Source organism: Salmo trutta, chromosome 10, assembly GCF_901001165.1.
Source record: "Salmo trutta chromosome 10, fSalTru1.1, whole genome shotgun sequence".
In the NCBI taxonomy this organism is placed as follows: Eukaryota; Metazoa; Chordata; class Actinopteri; order Salmoniformes; family Salmonidae; genus Salmo; species Salmo trutta.
The window spans coordinates 38,869,797-38,893,905 of record NC_042966.1 but is presented as its reverse complement, the minus strand read 5'-3'; the positions used below and the strand labels follow the sequence as shown (position 1 = coordinate 38,893,905).

General features: G+C 44.7%; 1 protein-coding gene across 2 annotated transcripts; it reads left to right on the top strand.

Annotated features, from left to right (window-relative positions):
* Positions 1-1,565: 1,565 nt before the first annotated feature.
* On the top strand, positions 1,566-23,985 carry LOC115201705 (protein HID1). 2 transcript variants are annotated; one of them, XM_029765535.1, is made up of 20 exons: positions 1,566-1,828; positions 3,683-3,832; positions 7,343-7,513; positions 9,880-9,993; positions 12,573-12,679; positions 12,923-13,039; positions 13,322-13,541; positions 13,703-13,759; positions 13,894-14,034; positions 17,329-17,419; positions 17,491-17,642; positions 18,177-18,255; positions 18,471-18,635; positions 19,034-19,125; positions 20,020-20,164; positions 20,474-20,661; positions 20,845-20,934; positions 21,511-21,602; positions 21,977-22,135; positions 23,335-23,985. In XM_029765535.1, the coding sequence occupies exons 1-20, from the start codon at positions 1,763-1,765 to the stop codon at positions 23,396-23,398; spliced, it is 2,460 nt and encodes an 819-aa protein (XP_029621395.1). In that variant the 5' UTR covers positions 1,566-1,762; the 3' UTR covers positions 23,399-23,985. The 2 variants fall into 2 exon arrangements, with proteins under 2 accessions (XP_029621395.1, XP_029621394.1); XM_029765534.1 differs by having other exon boundaries at positions 9,877-9,993.
* Positions 23,986-24,109: the final 124 nt, after the last annotated feature.

The window sequence follows — 24,109 nt, the reverse complement described above, 5'->3', positions numbered from 1 at the left end:
TAATCAAACTCCCTTGTTGGCTTTTTAAATCAAATCAAATCATATTTGTCATATGTGCCGAATACAACCTTACAGTGAAATGCTTACTTACAAGCCCTTAACCAACAGTGTAGTTTTAAGAAAAATAAGTGTTCAGAAATAGTTAAGTAAAACATTTTTCATAAAAGTTACAAATAATTAAACTGCAGCAGTAAAATAACAATAGCGATATATACATGTAGGTGGAGTTAAAGTGACTATGCATAGATAATAAACAGAATCTGTGTTCGAATACCCATACTAACATACTGTATACTACATACTTAATGAGTATATACTATTAGTTCATTTTAGTATACTGTAAACGAACAGTATCCTTTCAGAGCCAGAGTGCGCTGTAAATTCAGAGCGTTTTGCTCTCTGGGCACACATTGGACGCTCAGCCGAGGAGTAGGGGTTAATTTTAGCATTCTGACCTTACAATTGCAGTCAAGCACCCAAACTAACGTTGGCTAGCTTGCTAGCTACTTCCAGACACAAATGAGACCCCTCTGGCCGTTTTACTCGCCCTAGCAGAGCCGGTTAGCCAGTTTTCATGTTATCCAGAGCGTTGATGACTGTAACTGTGCTGCTGGCAACAATTTAATTACGTTTTTTTTTGCTGATTACTGACACCACCCATATTCAACGGGTGTTAAATTCTCATAAATGCATTATTCTCCGCTCTGGTACAATCAGACGAGATCATTATCGAGAGTGCTCTGAAATCGGAGATAATTTACGAAAGCACCCGAATGTCCATTGAGAACGCACAACGACTATACCATGTAGCTAAACTAAGAATGACAGGAATAGTCAAGTCAATAAACGTTGGGTAGTTAGCAATGGGGGTGGCAATGCAACTAGTCTGCTTAACTTTTGAGAAGGAGGCGAGGAGAGAGGACTTGAAATCAAGGTAATGGATTTGAAATCAAGGTAATGCAATTGAGATTGCCCCCAAATAGCGTGCACAGGGTCTAGGATAGGACAGGGTCTAGGATAGGACAGGGTGGATTTAGGCTGTGTGCCTCTGCTTCATAATAACACGGCTACCATAATTCACTGAATAGAGGGGCACCACCACCCTGTTACAACTGTACCAGTGTGTGACACTGAGAGGCACTGCTGTACTACTAATAACCAAAGGATAATGATGAGGCATCAAACAACGGAGCCTACTGCATCATATTAAATATGATGTTGTATTTGAAGTATCAGTCCATCAAAATGTATTGCTAAATATTTATTCTACATTGTGCAGTTTTATAGGGAAAGGTAAATACATTTTTAAAAAATACTACAAAATAAACTTGATATTTCATAATGTAAAACATTTATGGCTTGACATTGATGGATATTTCTCACTATTGTCTTGTCTTATAATTAAAATAGTGATGATGATGATGATTATTATTAGTAGGCCTAGTACATGTTACAGTTACAGGTTGCAAATAGCAAGTTTTAGTTGAACTGATTCATCAGTTGTTCAGGTAAATAGTCAAGAAATTGCATCAGTGAATTCCCATTAAGACGTAAATTAAACAAATATGTACATTTGGATCCCGGAAGTCGCTTTGCCTGAATCCTGTTTAGCACAAATCCTTCTGACTGTGCGTCGCAAGTGTAGCTGGAGAAGGAAGTGGCAGATGAGTGAGATTATCCACGACTACGCAAGAGCAACCTACCGGTGGTTACCGTACACAGGCGATTCAGACGGAGCGAACAGGTTGCTGGCTAGTAGAAAATGGGCAACGTTGACTCCAAACTCAACTTCAGAAAAGCTGTGATACAACTGACAACCAAAACACAGGTTTGTTGAAATAATAACTCTCTTTTGGGTAGGCTAATGCAGAGTTTAAATATTTATGAACAGTTCTGTTTTTCAAGATACAAATAGCAATTCTAGTGCGCCAGATGGTAGCCTACAAGTTGTATTTGACACATGGATGAGAGGGTGGATAAATATGGTAAGGGCTACCATCTGTCCAAAAACAGGGTTTACTGGTTAGTCTAAATGTAAACTTTTAATTAAAATGTAGGCATAAGCGATATATATATTTACAGCGCATATAACTGACAATTAGATTAATTGTAGGGTACTGTTATAAATACTGCAAATTTGTCTTATAGAATTGTAGACTCATAACTTGGCAACAATGTTTCTATTTTGTAATCAAATGTAACATTGTAATCATACTTCTGTAATTATAATATAAACCCCACGAAGAGGCTAAGGTGGATCTGATGCAGAACTATAATGAGATGCAGGTCTGAATACAGTTCATTTGTGCCTGCTCTTGTGGCTGGCACTTGAATTGATCAGTTGCACGGTTTACCCGACAATTCAGCTGTTGAAAAGACAAAGGGTAGTCTAGATAACATTACCAGCTACATTTGTGATGATGTGGTTGTTGAATGAATCATAACATTCAGACAATGTGGCTGATTTAATGTGGGCTGAAATACATTAAAGTTAACCAAATAAGCATCAGTCTAAACGGCAGTGTTTAAGGTTATATTTATTCTGTCATCAAGGACGCTCTGGAAAGATCTTAGAACAACTGGTATTGTAATAGAATATGCAAATCATGAGCAAATCAAGAACATGTGAAGTAGGCCAGTAGCTGAATGAATATATATATGACCAGAACAAACATGTGTTCCATCATATGTCTACTTCTTTGGCCGGTTTCCTGGACACCCAACCAGACCACCCATCCATCCATCCTGGACTAAAAAGCAATAAAGAATCTCCATCAAAAGTGATTAAGTATTATGTATCCGGGGAACCGGCCCCTGATGTATATTCTCCTCCTGTAGGCTACAGCCAAGCAGGTCTCTCTCTCCTCCTATAGTCGACATCCAAGCAGCTCTCTCTCTCCTCCTGTAGTCGACAGCCAAGCAGCTCTCTCTCTCCTCCTGTAGTCGACAGCCAAGCAGCTCTCTCTCTCCTCCTGTAGTCGACAGCCAAGCAGCTCTCTCTCTCCTCCTGTAGTCGACAGGCAAGCAGCTCTCTCTCTCCTCCTGTAGGCTACAGCCAAGCAGGTCTCTCTCTCCTCCTGTAGGCTACAGCCAAGCAGGTCTCTCTCTCCTCCTGTAGGCTACAGCCAAGCAGGTCTCTCTTCCTTCCTCCTGTAGGCTACAGCCAAGCAGGTCTCTCTCTCCTCCTGTAGGCTACATCCAAGCAGGTCTCTCTCTCCTCCTGTAGGCTACAACCAAGCAGGTCTCTCTCTCCTCCTGTAAGCTACAACCAAGCAGGTCTCTCTCTCCTCCTGTAGGCTACAGCCAAGCAGGTCTCTCTCTCCTCCTGTAGGCTACAGCCAAGCAGGTCTCTCTCTCCTCCTGTAGGCTACAGCCAAGCAGCTCTCTCTTTCCTCCTGTAGGCTACAGCCAAGCAGCTCTCTCCCTCCTCCTGTAGGCGAAAGCCAAGCAGCTCTCTCTCTCCTGCTGTAGGCGAAAGCCAAGCAGCTCTCTCTCTCCTGCTGTAGGCGAAAGCCAAGCAGCTCTCTCTCTCCTGCTGTAGGCGAAAGCCAAGCAGCTCTCTCTCTCCTGCTGTAGGCGAAAGCCAAGCAGCTCTCTCTCTCCTGTAGGCGAAAGCCAAGCAGCTCTCTCTCTCCTGTAGGCGGATGCATCTGATCCCTGTCTGTTGCCTCATCTCCCCCAGCCCGTGGAGGCTACAGACCATGCCTTCTGGGACCAGTTCTGGACGGATACTGCCACTACTGTCCAGGATGTATTTGCTCTGGTGCCGGCAGCGGAGATACGAGCTGTCAGAGAAGAATCTCCCTCCAATCTGGCAACCCTCTGTTACAAGGTAATGTAGGCTGTGTGCCTGTGTGTGTGTGTGCCTGTGTGTGTGGATGTGTTTAATTATACTTGTGGGGACCATAAGATCACACAAGAACACTAAACAAACACAAATTTGACCAACTGGGGGCGTTTTGTTAGTCCCCACAAGGTCAAATGCTATTTCTAGGGGGTTTAGGGTTAAGGTTAGAATTAGTGTTAGGGTTATAATTTAGTTTTGGATTAGGAGCTAGTATAGGTTCTGGGGTTAGGTTTAGGGCTTAGGGAAAATAGGATTTTGAATGGGATTTAAAAAATAAATTAATTACCTTTTTTATTTTACTAGGCAAGTCAGTTAAGAACAAATTCTTATTTTCAATGACGGCCTAGGAACAGTGGGTTAACTTCCTTGTTCAGGGGCAGAACGCCAGATTTTGGGATTTGAACTTGCAACCTCTTGGTTACTAGTTCAACGCGCTAACCACTAGGCTATGCTTTTGTGTGTTTCCACAAGGTTTGTTGTGTGTGTGTGGCCCTTAACATTCGCACCCATTTATGGGTTGAAAATGGCAGATTTGGACACTAAGTGCCTAAATATAAACGCAGTGGCTGTACAGTAACATGCTATACATGACGTCAGAGCTCAGGGTCTCTGCTTCACAGCTCTATATGGGTTTTGACTGACAAGTTGACCCATCCCTCCCTCTAATTGGACAACTCTTGCACATTTTTGGTTGTCTGAGTGAGGGAAATACTGTAAATGAAGAGGATTTGATTAGATCTTAATGTATTCTGAAAGATGAGACGTTGAAGACTGATAAATATTGCTTTGATGTCATACAAGGAGCCAAAACACCTGCGAGTCCAAACGTGCACTTTACATTTCCATATCATTAAAGTCATGTAATATACAGAGTCAACGTTTATGATCTGTGTTTTGATGTACAGTTACATGATGACATGGCGTTATACCCTGGGTTGTCCTGAACATAATGAGCCTATGTTTGTCCTATTGTGAAGCAAATTTGCCCCGGGCCGTGCATCTGAATGTACTCATGACTCCATTCTATGCGGACCTAAAGTACGATTTGCTTCTCTGAATTCTCTACTGAAAGCCTAACACTGTAAGGTCGTATTTTCTAGTTTAGCAAGTCATGTTGTAATAGAACAAGCTTTCAAATGATGCCCACCTGACCCAGATTGCGATTTATAATGGACCGTTTTTGGATTGCGTAAACAACAGCGGGGATGCAGGGTTGTGTTCCAAACTTAACAAGCACACTTGTAGCTGTTCTAGTTCCTCAACAGCACAGCTAGGAGAGCTCAAAAAAACACCTTATAGTTGAAGACTCTTCTGAGTCATAAAAGTGCATTGAAATGACTTAGGAACTGTGGACACTTTGGAGAGGTGTGTGTGTGTGGGTGTGTGGCCACTTGGAAACACCAGTTAGTCCTCTACTCAAACCCTTGTCATTGTTTTCGTCTTATGTTGCACCTACCCCACATTTTCCAAGAATATTCTTTGAATGTATCCAGAGTATTTTCAGATTTCGTTATCAACAAATGTGGCGAAAAGTACAGTAAATGTAAAATGTACATAAAATCAATAGTGTAATGTTTGGATTCAGTCTTGTGTCAGGTGAACTGTTGTGTCCTCACCTTTAGTCTAATACTTTTCCCCATAATATTTCCTTTTGATTGTTACCATGGTTATACATATGCGGTCTATATTTCTTCTGTAAGAAACATTTCAGGCCTCCCGAGTGGGGCAGTGGTCTAAGGCATTGCATCGCAGTGCTAGCTGTGCCACTAGAGATCCTGGTTCGAGTCCAGACTCTGTCGCAGCCGGCCGCGACCGGGAGACCCATGGGGCGGCGCAAAATTAGCCCAGCGTCGTCCGGGTTAGGGGAATGTTTGGCCGGCAGGGATGTTCTTGTCCCATCGCGCACTAGCGACTCCTGTGGTGGGCCGGGCGCAGTGCACACTGACACGGTTGTGTTTCTTCCAACACATTGTTGGTATCAAGAAGCAGTGCGGCTTGGTTGGGTTGTGTTTCGGAGGACACATGGCTCTCGACCTTCGCCTCTCCCGAGTCCGTATGGGAGTAGCAGCGATGGGACAAGACTGAAACTACCAATTCAATACCACAAAATTGGGGAGAAAAAGTAAATTAAATAAAGTAAAACAAAACCGTTCAATGTGGCCTTAACCATATAGGCTAATTCCCAGGAGATGTAAGGGGTTAACTTTTTTTTTTGCCTACCTTGGATACAGTTGAGGAAGTAACACAATGCAAGTAGTACAGTAACATTACAGTGGATGTATTCTGAGTGTGTTTAGTGGTGCTGTAACAGGTGTATTCTGAGTGTGTTTAGTGGTGCTGTAACAGGCGAATTCTGAGTGTGTTTAGTGGTACTGTAACAGGCGAATTCTGAGTGTGTTTAGTGGTGCTGTAACAGGCGTATTCTGAGTGTGTTTAGTGGTACTGTAACAGGCGAATTCTGAGTGTGTTTAGTGGTGCTGTACTGTAACAGGCGTATTCCGAGTGTGTTTAGTGGTGCTGTACTGTAACAGGTGTGTTTAGTGGTACTGTACTGTAACAGGCGTATTCTGAGTGTGTTTAGTGGTGCTGTAACAGGTGTATTCTGAGTGTGTTTAGTGGTACTGTAACAGGCGTATTCTGAGTGTGTTTAGTGGTACTGTAACAGGCATATTCTGAGTGTGTTTAGTGGTGCTGTAACAGGCGTATTCCGAGTGTGTTTAGTGGTGCTGTACTGTAACAGGCGTATTCCGAGTGTGTTTAGTGGTGCTGTACTGTAACACGCGTATTCCGAGTGTGTTTAGTGGTGCTGTACTGTAACAGGCGTATTCCGAGTGTGTTTAGTGGTGCTGTACTGTAACAGGTGTGTTTAGTGGTACTGTACTGTAACAGGCGTATTCTGAGTGTGTTTAGTGGTGCTGTAACAGGCGTATTCTGAGTGTGTTTAGTGGTGCTGTAACAGGCATATTCTGAGTGTGTTTAGTGGTGCTGTACTGTAACAGGTGTGTTTAGTGGTGCTGTAACAGGCGTATTCTGAGTGTGTTTAGTGGTGCTGTACCGGTCAGGCGATCCATCTTCGTTTGCTTCTAATATGTCTCTTGTGGGTTTTCAATGGAAAGAGGGACTGAGCGTGTGTGTGTGTGTGTGTGTGTGTTTGACCCTTTTCTGTATTTAAACAGAGTCCATTGGTTACCTTGGATACAGTTGGTGTGAAAGGAATGCTAGTGTTTGTTGTCCCCAGTTAAGGTGAATGTAAAGGCTTTATTACTGCAGCAGATGGACAGAACTACTGTTGAATTCTATGCCTGTGTCGAGCCTCAAGGGTCTACTGTATAAGACCTCAAATGGAAACACGTGTATAAGCAAGAAATGAAGCAGTTTGTGTGTGTGTGTGTGTGTGTGTGTGTGTGTGTGTGTGTGTGTGTGTGTGTGTGTGTGTGTGTGTGTGTGTGTGTGTGTGTGTTGTACTAACTATACATGTTAATGTGTCCATTCCAGGCAGTGGAGAAACTAGTCCAGGGGGCTGACTCTGGTTGTCCCTCAGAGAAGGAGAGACAGATCGTTCTGAACTGCATCCGTCTGCTCACACGTATCCTACCGTATATCTTTGAGGACGCAGACTGGAGAGGCTTCTTCTGGTCCACCGTGCCTGGTGCCGGGAGAGCTGGGGTAAGTCTACTGTTCTCCTCATCTTGGCTGAGGCTAAACTGACCAGAACGGCGCCCTTCCAATAGAGATAAGAAATCCTGTGCAGATGTGTTCTGTGCTACCCTAGCCCATTGGACATTGAGCCCTTTTGAAGTTGTGATTTCATGATATATGCAATTTGTGTATCGGTTTATCAGAGGTCATATTAATTATTATTAGTTTGTTTGAGACTCACTTTTCTGTTCCCTTCATTTTTGGCTCCCCTTGGCAAATTAAGAGGGATGCACACTGCCAAGGATGCTAGCCTCTGTCTCCACTTGCTAGCCTCTTTCTCAAGCTTTCTGGCAGCTTGAGTTGAAAAGATTGCCTGTTATGCAATCCATTAAATGAACTCAGTCTCTCAGAATCAGTGTGTGTTCTCTTCCCCCTATGAACTTACATCAGCATGCCTGCTATGTCTCTACAGAGAGAGAGAGACGTGATTGGATCAGACTAGTGAGTTCATGACTGCTTCACCATAGTCCTTACCCAGCACTGTCACTGACTGAACAAATCATTTAATTTCTGGTTGAATTACTTTATGTACAGATAGATGTACTTGTTTACAGATCATTGGATAAAGGATTGTTTTTCTCATGGTGAAAAGCATGCTGGGAAATTAGCACCCAAGATTCACTGTGTAGTGGGTTGGAGAGCAGACAGACACAGAAATACTATTCTTTCCCAGCTCCGGGTTTGATCTTTCATCACCCTTTTCAGCGTTGTATGGAACAGATCTTCTACTTGGATCTGTGAATGCCCCACTCTGGTACTGTCTGGACCCCACTACTACAGCTATTGCTGTGTTGTCTGGTGGGAACTGTCTATTCAGGTTTTCAAAGCTCTGACCTGCCAATGTTGTAAGATCTGACCAAGCAGGGTTGTGTTCATTACGGCACACCTTACACACAGTTTTTCAAACATCTTGATAACACACACACACACAAAAAAAAATGTTTGTTGATTTTTGGACAAGGTTATGTTGTGCCTCCCCATTTCAGTCTGTTTTCATGCCTAATGAACACTATCCTGAGGTTGAGAGAGCTCTTTGAGTGGGGGATTTCCTTCTCCCTTAATGTCTGCTAATTGTTGAGCCAGCTGGGTCTTCTGTTACCTGGCCTGAAGAGCACCTCAGCCTGCCTGAACAGTGCTCATATTGTGCCCCCCTCCCTCTTGCCTCCCATGCATCCCTCCTGGACAATGGTTGAATTGAAAAGGTATTGGATAACCTTTTAATTAAAGTGAGAGGCTAGATGGGTGAATGGTGAACTATTATGGGAATGGGTGTGAGTGCAGAATGGCTGTAGCAATCAATGAGGAGGCATTCTCTACTGCACTCTGATTTGGACTGGTTGGGATACTATGGTTATAAAATAGTCTTGATATTTTTCTGTCACATTCTTTATGCAGTTCTACTGAGCCCATCATATGCTACAGTAATAATATATAAATGTACTATTAGTATCTCAATGACAAGTTTCCTGTGACCGAGCTCTTTCTGTCTCCTAGCAGGATTGATTGATTTGCCAGTTAAAGAAAACACATACATTAAAATAAATAAATGTGACGAGGATAACACAAAGTCAGACTTACAGTATTTCCATTGTGGTTCCTAAAGTCCGTGGAGCAAAACAAACAACACATTGCCAAAATCCCAAAGTATTCCTTTAACAATTAGGCCCGTTATCTACTTCCCCAGAGGCAGATGAACTCGTGGAAACCTTTTTATGTCTCGGAAGAAGTAAGTTAAAGGTAGTTTCACGAGCCAATGCGAACTTCTGTTAACACAATGACTGGAATTATATGTATTTATTTAACTTTTATTTAACTAGGCAAGTCGGGAAAGAACAAAATCTTATTTTACAATGACGGCCTACCCCGGCCAAAACCGGACGAAGCTGGGCCAATTGTGCGCCGCCCTATGGGACTCCCAATCACGGCCGGATGTAATGAAGCCTGGATTTGAACCAGGTACTGAGATGCAGTGCCTTAGACCGCTGCGCCACTCGGGAGCCCCAATTTTTATATGGGTATCTGTTAGCATGCTGGCAGGTACCCATAGACTTAGTCTCTGCGCTAACGCTAGTTAGCAACTTACTTCAAACTGCACGCAGAGTCCACGAGTTCATCTGAAAAAGGTCAAGCTCGTAGAGTCAAGACCACATGATGTAAGTGATCAACACCCCCCCCCCCCCCCCCACAGATCTAGAGGATATTTAGAAAGCTCTCTGCCTAGGTGAACTCATAGTGCCATGGGAACCACGGACTGAGGATGAAGGTGGTGGTGCAGAGGAGGAGAATAATTGGATTGTGGAGAAGGATGATGATTATGTCTTATCTCCCAGCAGGATGAAGGTGATGATGATGGAGCGAGGCCCCTGGCTGAGTCTCTCCTCCTGGCTGTGTCTGACCTGCTTTTCTGTCCAGACTTCACCGTCCAGAGCCACAAGAGGACAGGCTCGGTGAGTAACCCCCTCCACTTCGGACAAACACTCTTGAGAGAAATTTGTCTTGACCAGCGTTCCTCTTGTGAGAGGAAGAAACAGATAATACAAACTGGGCAGGTAGTTTATCGTCCTGTATTTTTTTTTGAGGGACCAAAATTGTAATTCAAGATCTGTGCACGTAAAGGCCATTTATGTGGACATTTGCACGGAAACCAAGCTAGGATTGGTCCGTAAGTGAACACAATGTCCCAGAATGTCTCCTCTGTGCAGGCAGTGGTTCAGGGTTAATGAGTGACTCCAGTGCACAGCGGGAGCCGTGTGAGGTGAGGTGTGGCCCTCGGCAATGTTTGTCAACTGGGCTGAGAAAGGAGGAGGGTGTTAGACACTCCTTATCCACTGAGCAAACACCTCTATGGTGTTGTTGGCTGGACAGGACCCAATGGTGTTAGGCAGGTTGTGAAATAAAGTGGAGACCCTCCTAATCCCCCAGTTGATCACTCACTCACAGATACACACACACAACGTCTCTCACTTACATGGTTAGAGTCAACTATTGAGAGTGAATACTATCCTGCAAGACTGACTGCACAACATTGTGAACTGAACTCTCTCTTAATATAGTCATCTATGAAGATTAACAATGAGGCTGCTGCTGACAGCTAGGTTCTAACTAGGCTTTAGTACAATGCATTCAAATGTCTGCCTGGCTGTCACTGTTATCTCTCTCTGGTGTTGTAGATTGGTAAAGTCAGGTGAGTGCTCCACTCAGGTAGAAGGAAGTGTTAACCAAAGCACCTATGGGTCCTGATCAAAATTCGTGCACTATATACAGATGTAGGATCTTAATTTGCCCTGTTTTGTCACAGGAGGGAAATAATCCTGCAGCAGGAGGATTTTAATGTCTGAAGAAATATTTAGAATCGGAACCAGGGGGGCAGCTGGAAGCGGTGTTTGTATACAATGCAGTACCATACCTACATTTTACCTGAGACAGTTCAAGTAACCTATGTAGACTACGTACAGGCTACAGCGGGTCTCTTGGGAATTCTTATGTGGATTATAATATATGGACATATTTGTAGGAGGTAGATGCATTTTTCATTAGGGGAAATGTAATTGTTTTATTACATGTTCAAGGCAACCAATAGGAAAAATACATTATTGGTGGCCTCAGTGTCTGTCGCTTACAACCGCTGACTCCCGGCACACAGAGTTGGCATGGGTCAGAATCCAACCCACCCTCCCCCTATCTTCTCCGTCTTTTCAACACTGTTCTCTCTTTTCAATAAAAGCTTTATGAAAAATGAACTACAGTAGGAGTGGGACTGAGCCACTCCTTAAAAAAATAACTGAAAGAAAGAATTAATCATTGGACAAATGACAATTAGATTGTGAGCGCACTTCCAACACAAAACATGATTTATAAATAATACAAGGTAGGCTAAATTGATTCATAGAACATGCACAGACCTTAGCAAGCAACAGTAGATGCTATTGCTAACTGATTCCACAATTGAAAGAGAAAATATTTTTAAAAACCCAATGAACTCTATGCTGAGATTCAGCTTTTAAGCCTCCAATACATTGCAAGTTTGCCTTTAAAAAAAAAAAAAGTTTAGCTTTTGATTCACGCTCTGAATGAAGTGGAGCAGTTTCACCATTGGATCGTTAACTTTTCAAATCATTTAGATGGACTAATGTAGGCTCACAGGTTGAACCTGCATCCATCCCCCTGTCTGGTCCATCAGGCTGTTTGTCTCTGTTAAACCACACATGCTCCATTTATATCAGTTCATGACCGACGGGCCCCGGTGCGTTTTAGTTCATGATTCAGCTCTCTCTGTCACAGCCCTCTCTGGTCACAGCCCTCTCTGGTCACAGCCCTCTCTGGTCACAGCCCTCTCTGGTCACAGCCCTCTCTGGTCACAGCCCTCTCTGGTCACAGCCCTCTCTGTTCACAGCCCTCTCTGGTCACAGCCCTCTGGTCACAGCCCTCTCTGGTCACAGCCCTCTCTGGTCACAGCCCTCTCTGGTCACAGCCCTCTCTGGTCACAGCCCTCTCTGTTCACAGCCCTCTCTGTTCACAGCCCTCTCTGTTCACAGCCCTCTCTGTTCACAGCCCTCTCTGTTCACAGCCCTCTCTGGTCACAGCCCTCTCTGGTCACAGCCCTCTCTGGTCACAGCCCTCTCTGGTCACAGCCCTCTCTGGTCACAGCCCTCTCTGGTCACAGCCCTCTCTGTTCACAGCCCTCTCTGTTCACAGCCCTCTCTGTTCACAGCCCTCTCTGGTCACAGCCCTCTCTGGTCACAGCCCTCTCTGGTCACAGCCCTCTCTGGTCACAGCCCTCTCTGTCACAGCCCTCTACCCTCTGCTGATATGAATAAAACATGGCCCACCGTCTCCTTTGTGACCTCAGCACTGTCCCATTTTGACAATCATGAATTCTTCACATGACCCGTTGTGCGGTGAACTATGGTTTGTGCCATGTTTAGTTAACCGAACAATCATTGTTCTACGTTTTATGGAGTGTAACTAAATGGAATTGCTGCTAGACTAGGCTTGAAGGTCACCTCGGTGTTCTTCTCTTCCCCAGGACACAGCGGAGGACATGCAGTCCATAGACAGCTGTGAGTACATCTGGGAGGCAGGAGTGGGGTTCGCTCAGTCCCCTCCACTCAACTACACCCACGACCTCAACAGGTGAGACCCAGGGAAGATGGAGAGGGGGGCATCCCCACAAGTAGATTACTAGATCTACTTGTGTAGGATAGGTATAATCAATATGGCGACAATTCCACTTGGTTCATCGGGGGCAAGATGAAACTCTTCACTATGTTACCCACACCTATCCAGACCTCTCAGATCTACACAAGTGCCTAGAGGGGGCTCGGAGTTGATTTTAGAGATTATATTTCATATTTTTCTCTCCACTGTCCTGGTCAGGACGGAGCTGCTTAAACTGCTGTTGACCTGTTTCTCTGAGGCCATGTACCTGGCCCCCTCTGCTGACAACAACATCCTCAACCCCTGGGTCACCTTCTTCTGCGCTACAGACAACAGGTAACACACACACACACTCTCACTCACACACACTTTTATGACTAGTCCTGTGTAGCTCAGTTGGTAGAGCATGGTCTTTGCAACACCAGGGTTGTGGGTTCGATTCCCACGGGGGGACCAGTACTAGAAGAAAAAAATGTATGAATTGTATGCATTCACTACTGTAAGTCACTCTGGATAAGAGTGTCTGCTAAATGACTAAAATGTAAATGTAAAATGTAATGACTGAAGATTTGGTCTGAAGAGTGTGTGTTAATCCTAACTTCTTTCTCCTCCTCCCAGACATGCCCTGCCTCTCTTCACGTCTCTCCTCAACGTGGTGTGTGCCTATGACGCAGTGGGTTACGGTGTCCCCTACAATCACCTGATGTTCTCTGACTACCGAGAGGTGCTGGTGGAGCATGCTGTCCAGATCCTCATAGTGACTCTGGAGCACGAGGCCGGGCCAGCCGCAGCCCAACACAGCCTGGACCACTCCGCCTCTGCCATGGAGGACCTAGAGGTAAAAGAGAGAGCCTGATTCTCAAATCCCCTTCTTGTGGAGATCTGAGCGAACTGGGTAGGAATAAGCAACATGGCGGTAGCAACATCTTGCCTCTGGCCATGTGGAATTGTTGGTTGTTGTATCTGTTATCATAATGTTTCTCTTCCTTGTGTTCTCAGCCTGTGGGACCAGACAACCTGTTTGTAAACTACCTGTCCAGGATCCATAGGGAGGAGGTGAGACACTAACGTACACTGTTCAAACGGTCAATCCAGAACCATATGACTCTGGGTCAATCAGATATCCTTTTTTTAAACCATTCAAGTCGCAGTACATTTTGAAGGGAGAGTTTGTTGTTGTCTTTCTCCAGGACTTCAGCTTTATCCTGAAGGGTCTGGCCAGACTGATGACCAACCCTCTGATCCAGACCTACCTGCCCAACTCAGCCAAGAAGATCCGGTTTCATCAGGAGTTACTGGTGCTCTTCTGGAAGCTCTGTGACTTCAACAAGGTTCGGACTGGAGCGATAGTACCTGCATCCCATCATTCCTACATTGAAGGATACAACAGTGCTGTATTAGCTTTTACTAGGACCGTATTACTGCCGCACTGGCTGTCATGGTTACCGTATTACCGCCGCACCGGCTGTCATGGTGACCGTATTACCGCCGCACCGGCTGTCGTGGTGACCGTGTTACCGCCGCACCGGCTGTCGTGGTGACCGTATTACCGCCGCACCGGCTGTCGTGGTGACCGTATTACCACCGCACCGGCAGCCGTGGTGACTGTATTACCACCGCACCGGCAGCCATGGTGACCGTATTACCGCCGCACCGGCAGTCATGGTCCTATCAGGTCCAAATGGCCTGGTACTCAGGTCTCTATTGTCCCTCCATCAGGTCCTAATGACCTGGTACTCAGGGCTCTATTGTCCCTCCATCAGGTCCTAATGGTCTGGTACTCAGGGCTCTATTGTCCCTCATCAGGTTGTAATGGCCTGGTACTCAGGACTCTATTGTCCCTCCATCAGGTCCTAATGACCTGGTACTCAGGGCTCCATTGTCCCACTATCAGGTCCTAATGGCCTGGTACTCAGGGCTCTATTGTCCCTCTAACCACTCAGACATCAATGCAATCAAAAATCACATCAAACACTGATCATCAAAACAGTATAGTGCTTTTAAAACTCACCTCACTGTGATGATCAATTTGAAGAAAGAAGTTCAACAGCAGGTTGAAACGGTGTAAAACATAGTTGTTGATGTTGTTTCAAATCCTAACAAGGAAATGGACAACGCTTTCTAAGGTGATGATTCATTCAAAACACTCATGCATATTACAGTTTATGCATACGTGTATATACTGTATGCATATATATAGGAGCCCAAGCCCCGGGAGAAAAAAAATACTGAATTAAAATAAGGATTGTGCCTACCACATATTACGTATGGCAAAACATTTTTTAAGATGTCTTTGGTTAAGACTATTTTTACTAAATTACATATACACAGGATGGATCATACATTGATTACTAATTATGTCATAAAAGAAAACGTCCCTAGTTACACAAAGAAAGGGGGTTGGGTTTGAATGAAAGAGCGGGAAGACTGAGGAACAAAAGGATTGGGTCTCTGATTGGACCTTATGAAGCTACGCTATCGTAAATGCAGAATCTTATGCATTCTAAATAACCGCCCATTCGGAAAAGGAAAATGCAAGGAATATATTTACTCTGAGCTGCGCTTCGATAGATTGGTGAAAGATGGAAGGCTGGGTTGCCCTGCAGAGATCTCTCTTGTCCTTTTAACAAATATTTCTTGGCGGATTCGTTGTCGTCGTGTGGTAGAACGGATACGTTGTAGTCTGTCGTCGTGTGGTAGAGCGGATACGTTGTAGTCTGTCGTCGTGTGGTAGAACGGATACGTTGTCGTCTGTCGTCGTGTGGTAGAACGGATACGTTGTCGTCTGTCGTCGTGTGGTAGAACGGATACGTTGTCATCGTGTGGTAGAACGGATACGTTGTCGTCGTGTGGTAGAACGGATACGTTGTCGTCGTGTGGTAGAACAGATACGTTGTCGTCGTGTGGTAGAACGGATACGTTGTCGTCGTGTGGTAGAACGGATACGTTGTCGTCGTGTGGTAGAACGGATACGTTGTCGTCGTGTGGTAGAACGGATACGTTGTCGTCTGTCGTCGTGTGGTAGAACGGATACGTTGTCGTCTGTCGTCGTGTGGTAGAACGGATATGTTGTAGTCTGTCGTCGTGTGGTAGAACGGATATGTTGTAGTACCCTGTCGCTCTGAAGAGATTGTCCGTCCTTTCCTAGGCCACGCACGTTTACAGCTGCTGCTAACTCGACGTCTAGGATGTATCAAGAGTTCAAAGTTCATACCAAGTTGCCATACTATAAGCTCATGCTATATTTTGGCTGGTATAGTCGAAATTCATCCTTCCAGCGTGGCGATCGTCACCTCCACGTTGAAATTTGCCCTTTTAAACATATGGACGTCAGTCCTCACGTCATAGGGAACACAATGTTATTTCGTTAGGTTGTAGTCGTTCAACCATTTGCAACCAGAGCTCATGCTGAGGTTGGCTTAGCCCGCTGTGAATTGGTTCACTTGGGCGTGGCCATTGATTGAGCATATTTTACTTATGAAAACAATTCTCTCATATTAAAACTAAAATTACATTTAATCTTTTCACAAATAGTTTCATATTTAAGCATTTAAATTGCACTACAATTCCATGTGAATCTGATGACTAGAATGTGTAGACTTTCCAAGATACAATTTATGTCATCCTGTCATCAGATATATTGTCCCAGACACCAACTGATCTGACATCATATTCTTTCAGTACCAACGGACACTTTCAACTGGTTGGATTACCGAAATATTGTTCTGTTCCCAACCTTTTGACGTTACCATACTCTCTCTATGTTAACAAAGGGGTTTCCAAGATCCATTCTGTAGAGTAGAGCGAGAAAAGGGGGAAAGGTATTTATGGGGGTCATAAACCTCACCAACATGGCAACGTCATGACAGCGGCCTCCATTCGCTATTCGAGTCAAACAGAGAAAAAGTATTTTTTTCCCCCGTCCCCTGTTCTTGCCCATTTGATAATGGGCCATTCTAAATCTAAACAAATTTTACATACACAATATATACAAAAGTGTGTGGACACCCCTTCAAATTAGTGGATTCAGCTATTTCAGCCACACCCGTTGCTGACAGGTGTATACAATCGAGCTCACAGAACACTGAGAGGGTCGCCTGTAGAACGCCGAGAGGGTCGCCTGTAGAACGCCGAGAGGGTCGCCTGTAGAATGTGGCCTATCACACCTATCCACCTCAACACTTCCTGCATCACATTGCTCTACCCTTCTGCCTTCAGCACTGTGCCATCTGTTCATCTGTGTGCTTCGTACACTCCTCGATGCATCGCACATTGATTACATCCTCCTCTCTGATGGGGAATGCACTGAGGAGATGCCTATAAGTGTTTACCTCCCAAATACAGATTTTATGTTTTAATGTCTTTCGTCACCTGAGTGACTTTTGCAGCTTCTCTAGAGAACACGTTTTAAAAAGATTGTGACAATGGTCTTGTTTTAACTTTGATAAGTATTGTCTATTGTCTGTGTCTGACCTCTGGGGGTCTGACATTTAAGTACAGTACTGATGTTCCTAACTGTTTCCACAAAGTACAAGCGAGAATATTCCTATAATATTGAAGCTCACTATCTTAGTGCCTTTTGTTGATCTCGTTTAACCTACAAACTTGCTATCTTTGTGTTTCAGAAGTTCCTGTTCTTCGTGTTGAAGAGCAGTGATGTTCTCGATGTCCTGGTGCCCATCCTGTTTTACCTGAATGATGCACGGGCTGACCAGTGTGAGTCCCACAGAGCTGTGTGTGTGTGTGTGTTTTTCTTCTTCTTATATGTACTCTGTGTGTGTGTGCAGCTCGTGTGGGCCTGGTACACATCGGTGTGTTTATCCTGCTGCTGCTGAGTGGAGAGAGGAACTTTGGTGTGCGTTTGAATAAACCCTACTCTGTACGAGTCCCCATGGACATCCCTGTGTTCACTGGAACTCATGCTGACCTGCTCATAGTGGTGAGTAGAGCTGTCTGAGCGACGTCTCAATGCTTCCCTGGATGCCGAGGGATGGATGGGAGGATAGATGGAGGGAGGGAGGGATGGATGGAGGGAGGGAGGGAGAAAGGCTGGATGTATGGATGGGAGGGAGGGAGGGACGCTGGATGTATGGATGGGAGAGAGGGAGGGAGGCTGGATGTATGGATGGGAGAGAGAGGGATGGATGGGAGGATGGATGGATGGATGGAAGGAAGGGAGGATGGGAGGATACAGTAGCATGCTCTGAAGGTCAAACAATTATGGATGGATAGGAGGGAGGATGGATGGGAGGGGAGGGGATGGGATGGGAGGGAGGGATGGGATGGGATGGGATGGGATGATACAGTAGCATGCTCTGATGAAGGTCGTTGTTTGCCGGCGGCAGAGGCACACATTTTTTTTAAATAAAATTCAAGTGCAGAAAAAATCTGATCATAGTGTGATATATAGTATTAACATAACTGTCTGGAGGCTGGTGGATCAACTGCCTCATCTTCATATGTGGTTGTCTAGATCTTCCACAAGATCATCACTAGTGGACATCAACGCCTGCAGCCCCTCTTTGACTGCCTGCTCACTATCGTAGTGAACGGTGAGTGCTCAAAGATACAATATAATACTTCTATTCTATTTAAATCTTTGGGTGAGTGTCTTGACTGTCATTTGAAATGGTCGCCACCTGTTGGCTGCATCTGGATATTGCAGGTTATTGACACCAGTACACCACCATCCTCCACAGTGTCTCCTTACCTGAAGAGTATATCCACGGTGGCAGTTAACCAACTAACTTCTGTTTCTCCTCCACAGTGTCTCCTTACCTGAAGAGTCTGTCCATGGTGGCAGCTAACAAGCTGCTCCACCTCCTGGAAGCCTTCTCCACCAACTGGTTCCTCTTCTCTGCCTCCCAGAACCACCATCTTGTCTTCTTCCTGCTGGAGGTCTTCAACAACCTCATCCAGTATCAGTTTGATGGTAAAACCTGGCTCTAGTTAGCTCAGGTCCCACATCTGATTGTGCTTTCTTGTCAGACATGGCAATAAGTGACAAGGAGTTGTCAAGACGGCACAAAGTGATCTGGGACCCAGGCTCTAGTCTCATGTTGTCAGACATCACACAGTAGTAAAGCAAATCTAGAATGGTTGTGGTTGAGAGGCTGGCTCAGACTCCTCCAGACGTTACCTAGCATTGACTGGGCAGTATGGGAACGGTGCCATCTCTTGGTGGACAATGGGATTGCATCAACATGATTGCTGTGAAATGACCAGAACATAACCTGCCAGACTGACACTATTTAAAAGCTCCTTTTCCCTACTTCTTTCTGGAGTGTGTCTTTAAACGTTGACATGATAAAGCTGTTCTTCTCCTCGCAGGTAACTGTAACCTGGTGTACGCCATTATCCGTAAGCGCAACATCTTCCACCAGCTGGCCAATCTGTCCTCTGACCCAGCCACCATCCACAAGGTAGAGAGAGACAATGTGCTTTCTAAATCAAATCCAATCACATTTTATTGGTGACATAAACGTGTTTAGCAGATGTTATTGCGGGTGTAGCGAAATGCTTGTTGTTTCTAGCTCCAACGGTGCAGTAATATCTAACAATTTCACAACATATACACACAAATCTAAGTAAAATAATGGAATTAAGAATATATACATATATGGATGAGCAATGTCAGAGCGGCATAGACTAAGATATAGTATAAAATACAGTATATACATATGATATGGGTAATGCAAGATGTGTAAACATTATTAAAGGGACTAATTCCATTTTTATTAAAGTGGTCAATGATTTCAAGTCTGTATGTAGACAGCAGCCTCTCTGTGTTAGTGATGGCTGTTTAACAGTCTGATGGCCTTGAGATAGAAGCTGTTTTTCAGTGTCTCGGGTCCCTGCTTTGATGCACCTGTACTGACCTAGTCTTCTGGATGATAGTGGGGTGAACAGGCAGTGGCTCGGGTGGTTGTCGTGCTTGATAATCTTTTTGGCCTTCCTGTGACATCGGGTGCTGTAGGTATCCTGGACGGCAGGTAGTTTGCCCCCGGTGATGCGTTGTGTAGACCGCCCTCTGGAGAGCCCTGCGGTTGTGGGCAGTGCAGTTGCCACACTAACGTAGAACTCTATCCTCTTGCATAAAACAGTCAAAGGAGTCTTTAAGGCAACAGTCAATATTTCCCCCGTAGTTTAAGAAAAAGGTTGATGTTGTAGTGTGGTGTGAGTGATCCATGTGAAATGTACTTTAAATAAATCTGACTTGTCAAAACAGTTGATCACATAAAACATGTAAAGTGGGTCAGTAATCACTTGGTTCAGTTGCTTTGCTGAATAATTGTATTTTCCATTCTTCTAACAAGGCCCTGCAGATGAAGAAGAGGAAGAAGACTACCACAGCCGTTATCTCCCGTATCAACTCACAGGAGACCATCTCCATGGAGGGGTCCCGACCGGCCGTCCCAGCTGAGCCAGGGACACTCAAAGCCAGTCTCGTGGCCATACCAGGTACCCCTTCTCTTCTGGAGCTCTCCATGCATGCCTGTATTTTGCAAAGCACTTTTCCCTATGGTATGTTAAGATTTTATATTTAATTCTATTCAATTCTATTAACTGGGCTTGCCGGGTTTCCACTCAGCTATCACTAACTTATATCCTACTAATCTGTTTCGTCACATAACTTCTGCAATTCTCTCACCCTTTTATAAAAAAACGGCAATTGTTTTATTTTAAGTCGTAAAAAAATCATTTTTGTTTCATTGTTAGAAACCATTGAACCATTCCCTAAGGGTCTTTCTTGTTGTTTGGTCCCTGTAGCTATTGACAAGCTGACAGAGAAGGCTCAGGTCTCTGAGGATGGCACCATGGTCTGTCTCCAGCACATGACCACTGACCAAAACGCCCACTCTCCCCAACACACCCACTCTCCGCAGTCCTCTGCCGCTGACACCAGTGGTATAGCTGGAGCCAGCGACACAGAGTCCAACTCGGGGAGAGATAACGAGGTAAGAGCTCTGAATGTGGAGACATATGAACGCAGCTCACTGGAAAGCAAGTCTTGTGGAAATTATTTAGAGTGAAGTTATATACAGGACAAAATAACTTGTCAGAGATATACAGTATGTTACTGCTCAGTGACATTAAGATTGAGCCTAGTGATTATAATGGTTCCTCTTCTTCCTATCAAGGAGGCCTTTCAACCAGAGTCAGAGCTGGCCAGAAGTCGTTTGTCCAGTGTATCATCATCAGCTATGTACTGGAACCCCACTCCAGACTGGGTAAGAGCCCTCCCTCCCTCCCTCCCTCCCTCTGTCCAGCCATGTCTCCATCCCTCCCTCCATCTAGCCATCTCTCCCTTCCTCCATCCAGCCATGTCTCCCTCATCGTCCATCCCTCATCGTCCATCCAGCCATGTCTCCATCCAGCCATCCCTCCGTCCATCCAGCCATGTCTCCATCCCTCCCTCCATCCAGCCTGGTCTCCCTCCATCCAGCCATCCCTCCCTCTATCCAGCCATGTCTCCATCCCTCCCTCCATCTAGCCATCTCTCCCTTCCTCCATCCCTCCCTCCATCCAGCCATGTGTCCCTCCATCCCTCCCTCCATCCAGCCATGTCTCCCTCCTTCCATCCCTCCATCCCTCCCTCCATCCAGCCATGTATCCCTCATCGTCCATCCCTCCCTCCAGCCATGTCTCCCTCCCTCCCTCCCTCCATCCATCCAGCCATGTCTCCCTCATTCCCCCTCAATCATACAGTACATTCACAGCTGTGGTGTTATGTACATCATTGGTAAGATCCCTCCCTCCTGATAGGTCGTGACCTCTTCTCCCTTCTCTGTACTGTTCTCTACTAGGTCCTCTCCTGGAAGAGTAAGCTTCCTCTTCAGACTATCATGAGGCTGCTACAAATTCTGGTTCCTCAGGTGGAGAAGATCTGCATAGACAAGTAAGAGACGAGGATCCTAAGGGAAATGGAGAGGTTATATTTCGTGATTTTGGTTGTGGAACCCTAAGTGTTCCGAAAATTGAGAGCTTAGAAATAGATGTGTCTATGACTGACAGTATCAATAGGATAGTGATCTTTCTTGATTGTGGAACCCAGAAGTGATCAGAACACAGTGATCAATAGAATTCACTAGAATTAGATTAGCATGGATGAGAGAGACTACATTTATGGATATTACCTGCCCAGGGACTGCAGTTGAAAATTAGCCGGCTGGCTTAAACTGGCACCTTTACAGTAATGTTGATTTAATGTGCACTGTCCCTGTAAAACTAAATGTACTAAAGTAAGTTAAGTGATATGTTTATCTCCTCCAGGGGTCTGACTGACGAGTCAGAGATCCTGAAGTTCCTGCAGCATGGGACCCTGGTGGGCCTGCTGCCTGTGCCTCACCCCATCTTAATCAGGAAGTACCAGGCCAACGCGGGCACCGCCATGTGGTTCCGCACATACATGTGGGGAGTAATCTACCTACGGTAAGCAACATGGGCCAAATGAAAAGGGAAACATTAAGATATTTACAATGGTTAATGATGGTGATAATATCAATAGTAGTAAAATATCCAGTGATGGAAAAAGTACCCAATTGGCATACTTGAGTAAAAGTATAGATACCTTAATAGAAAGTTACTCAAGTAAAAGTGAAAGTCACGCAGTAAAATATTACTTGAGTAGAACCAAAGTATTTGGTTCTAAATATACTTAAGTATCAAAAGTTTTCTTTTAAATCCTTCTATTAAGCAAAGCAGGCGGCACCATTTTCTTGTTTTAAAAATGTATGGATAGCCAACACTCCGACATCATTTACAAACAATGCATTTGTGTTTAGTGACTCCTCCAGATCAGAGGCAGAAGGGATGACCATGTGTTCTCTTGATAAGTGCGTGAATTGGACCATTTTCCTGTCCTGCTAAGCATTCACAATTTGTGGGTGTCAGGGAAAATGTATGGAGTAGAAAGTACATTATTTTCTTTAGGAATGTAGTGAAGTAAAAGTAGTCAAAAATATAAATAGCTAAGTACAGATACCCCAAAAAACTACTTAAGTAGTACTTTCAAGTATTTTTACTTAAGAACTTTACACCACTGAAAATGCCTAATCCGTATACAGAATGAATAAGACAAGCCTCTATAGAGTTCAGACTGAGTTAACACCTATTTAGGTTTAATTACATTAAAGGAGTGGGTTATTCTTGAAAGCAGGATTATTAAATTGGTCAGCTGATTTTGATAAATATAACTTGATATACTGGTTAATTTAAGAAAGCTACCGTTGTATTGGTTGTTATACATTATCATATTTCTCAAAATGAAGTTATTTCAAGCAATTTTAGTCATCTGGCTAACTTATTGATCCAGCTTTCTGGAACAGGCCCCTAGCCAGGTCTAGGAACCAGGCCCCTAGCCAGGTCTAGGAACCAGGCCCCCAGCCAGGTCTAGGAACCAGGCCCCCAGCCAGGTCTAGGAACCAGGCCCCCAGCCAGGTCTAGGAACCAGGCCCCCAGCCAGGTCTAGGAACCAGGCCCCCAGCCAGGTCTAGGAACCAGGCCCCCAGCTGGTGGTCAGCCACACCAACTGACCGAGTCACTTATTCCATGAAGCACAGGTGTTGGTTGTCATGGTCACTCAAATCAAATCTGATCTTTAGTAACAATGACTCTTGTTGTTACCGTAGTAATGTGGATCCCCCGATCTGGTATGACACTGACGTCAGACTGTTTGAGATTCAGAGGATCTAAGTGGAGCTGGTGAACAGGTCTCTACGATTGCGTCCCAAATGGCACCCTATCCTGTTCGTAGTGCACTACTTTTGACGAGCCCTATGGGCCTCTGTAAAAAGTAGTGCACTACATAGGGGGTAGAACGCCATTTGGGAAGCAGACAACGTCTCTCTGGACTGGCTGGTTCGCCCTCGGAACCACCGTTCGCTCTCTCACCAACTGCCATCTTCAAACCTGAACAGAAGTGTGGAAGAGGAGGATGAGGATTTTCACCAGACACACCTGTTCTAGAAAACAGGAATTTACAGTGTTTGTTTTCTCTATTTTGTTTCTTGCGAAGTGCCAACCCGTAGAACATCATGTAACAAACCTCTGTCACTAAACCACTTTCCCTACAAGCTGTCTGCTACTACAACTGCCAGAAGATCTGCCATATTAACCCTCTTCTAGTCATGTATTGGCAGCTTTCCCAGGGTATATTCCTTCATTAACTTGATGTGTATTTTTTTTTTTTGCCGAACAAATACATGTATACACTACTGTATGTACACTTCCGTACAAAGGTTTGGGGTCACTTAGAAATGTCCTTGTTTTAAAAAAAAAAATAATAATAACTTTTTTGTCCATTAAAAGATCAGATTGATCAGAAATACAGTGTAGACATTGTTAATGTTGTAAATGACTATTGTAGCTGGAAACGGTTGGTTTTTAATGGAATATCTACATAGG

Bases quoted from the DNA above. Each gene is read 5' to 3' on its own strand.
- LOC115201705 (XM_029765534.1), top strand. From the start codon at position 1,763: ATGGGCAACGTTGACTCCAAACTCAACTTCAGAAAAGCTGTGATACAA. The intron at 20,662-20,844 runs GTAAGAGCTCTG...CTTCCTATCAAG, and splicing joins ACTCGGGGAGAGATAACGAG to GAGGCCTTTCAACCAGAGTC. The intron at 20,935-21,510 runs GTAAGAGCCCTC...GTTCTCTACTAG, and splicing joins GGAACCCCACTCCAGACTGG to GTCCTCTCCTGGAAGAGTAA.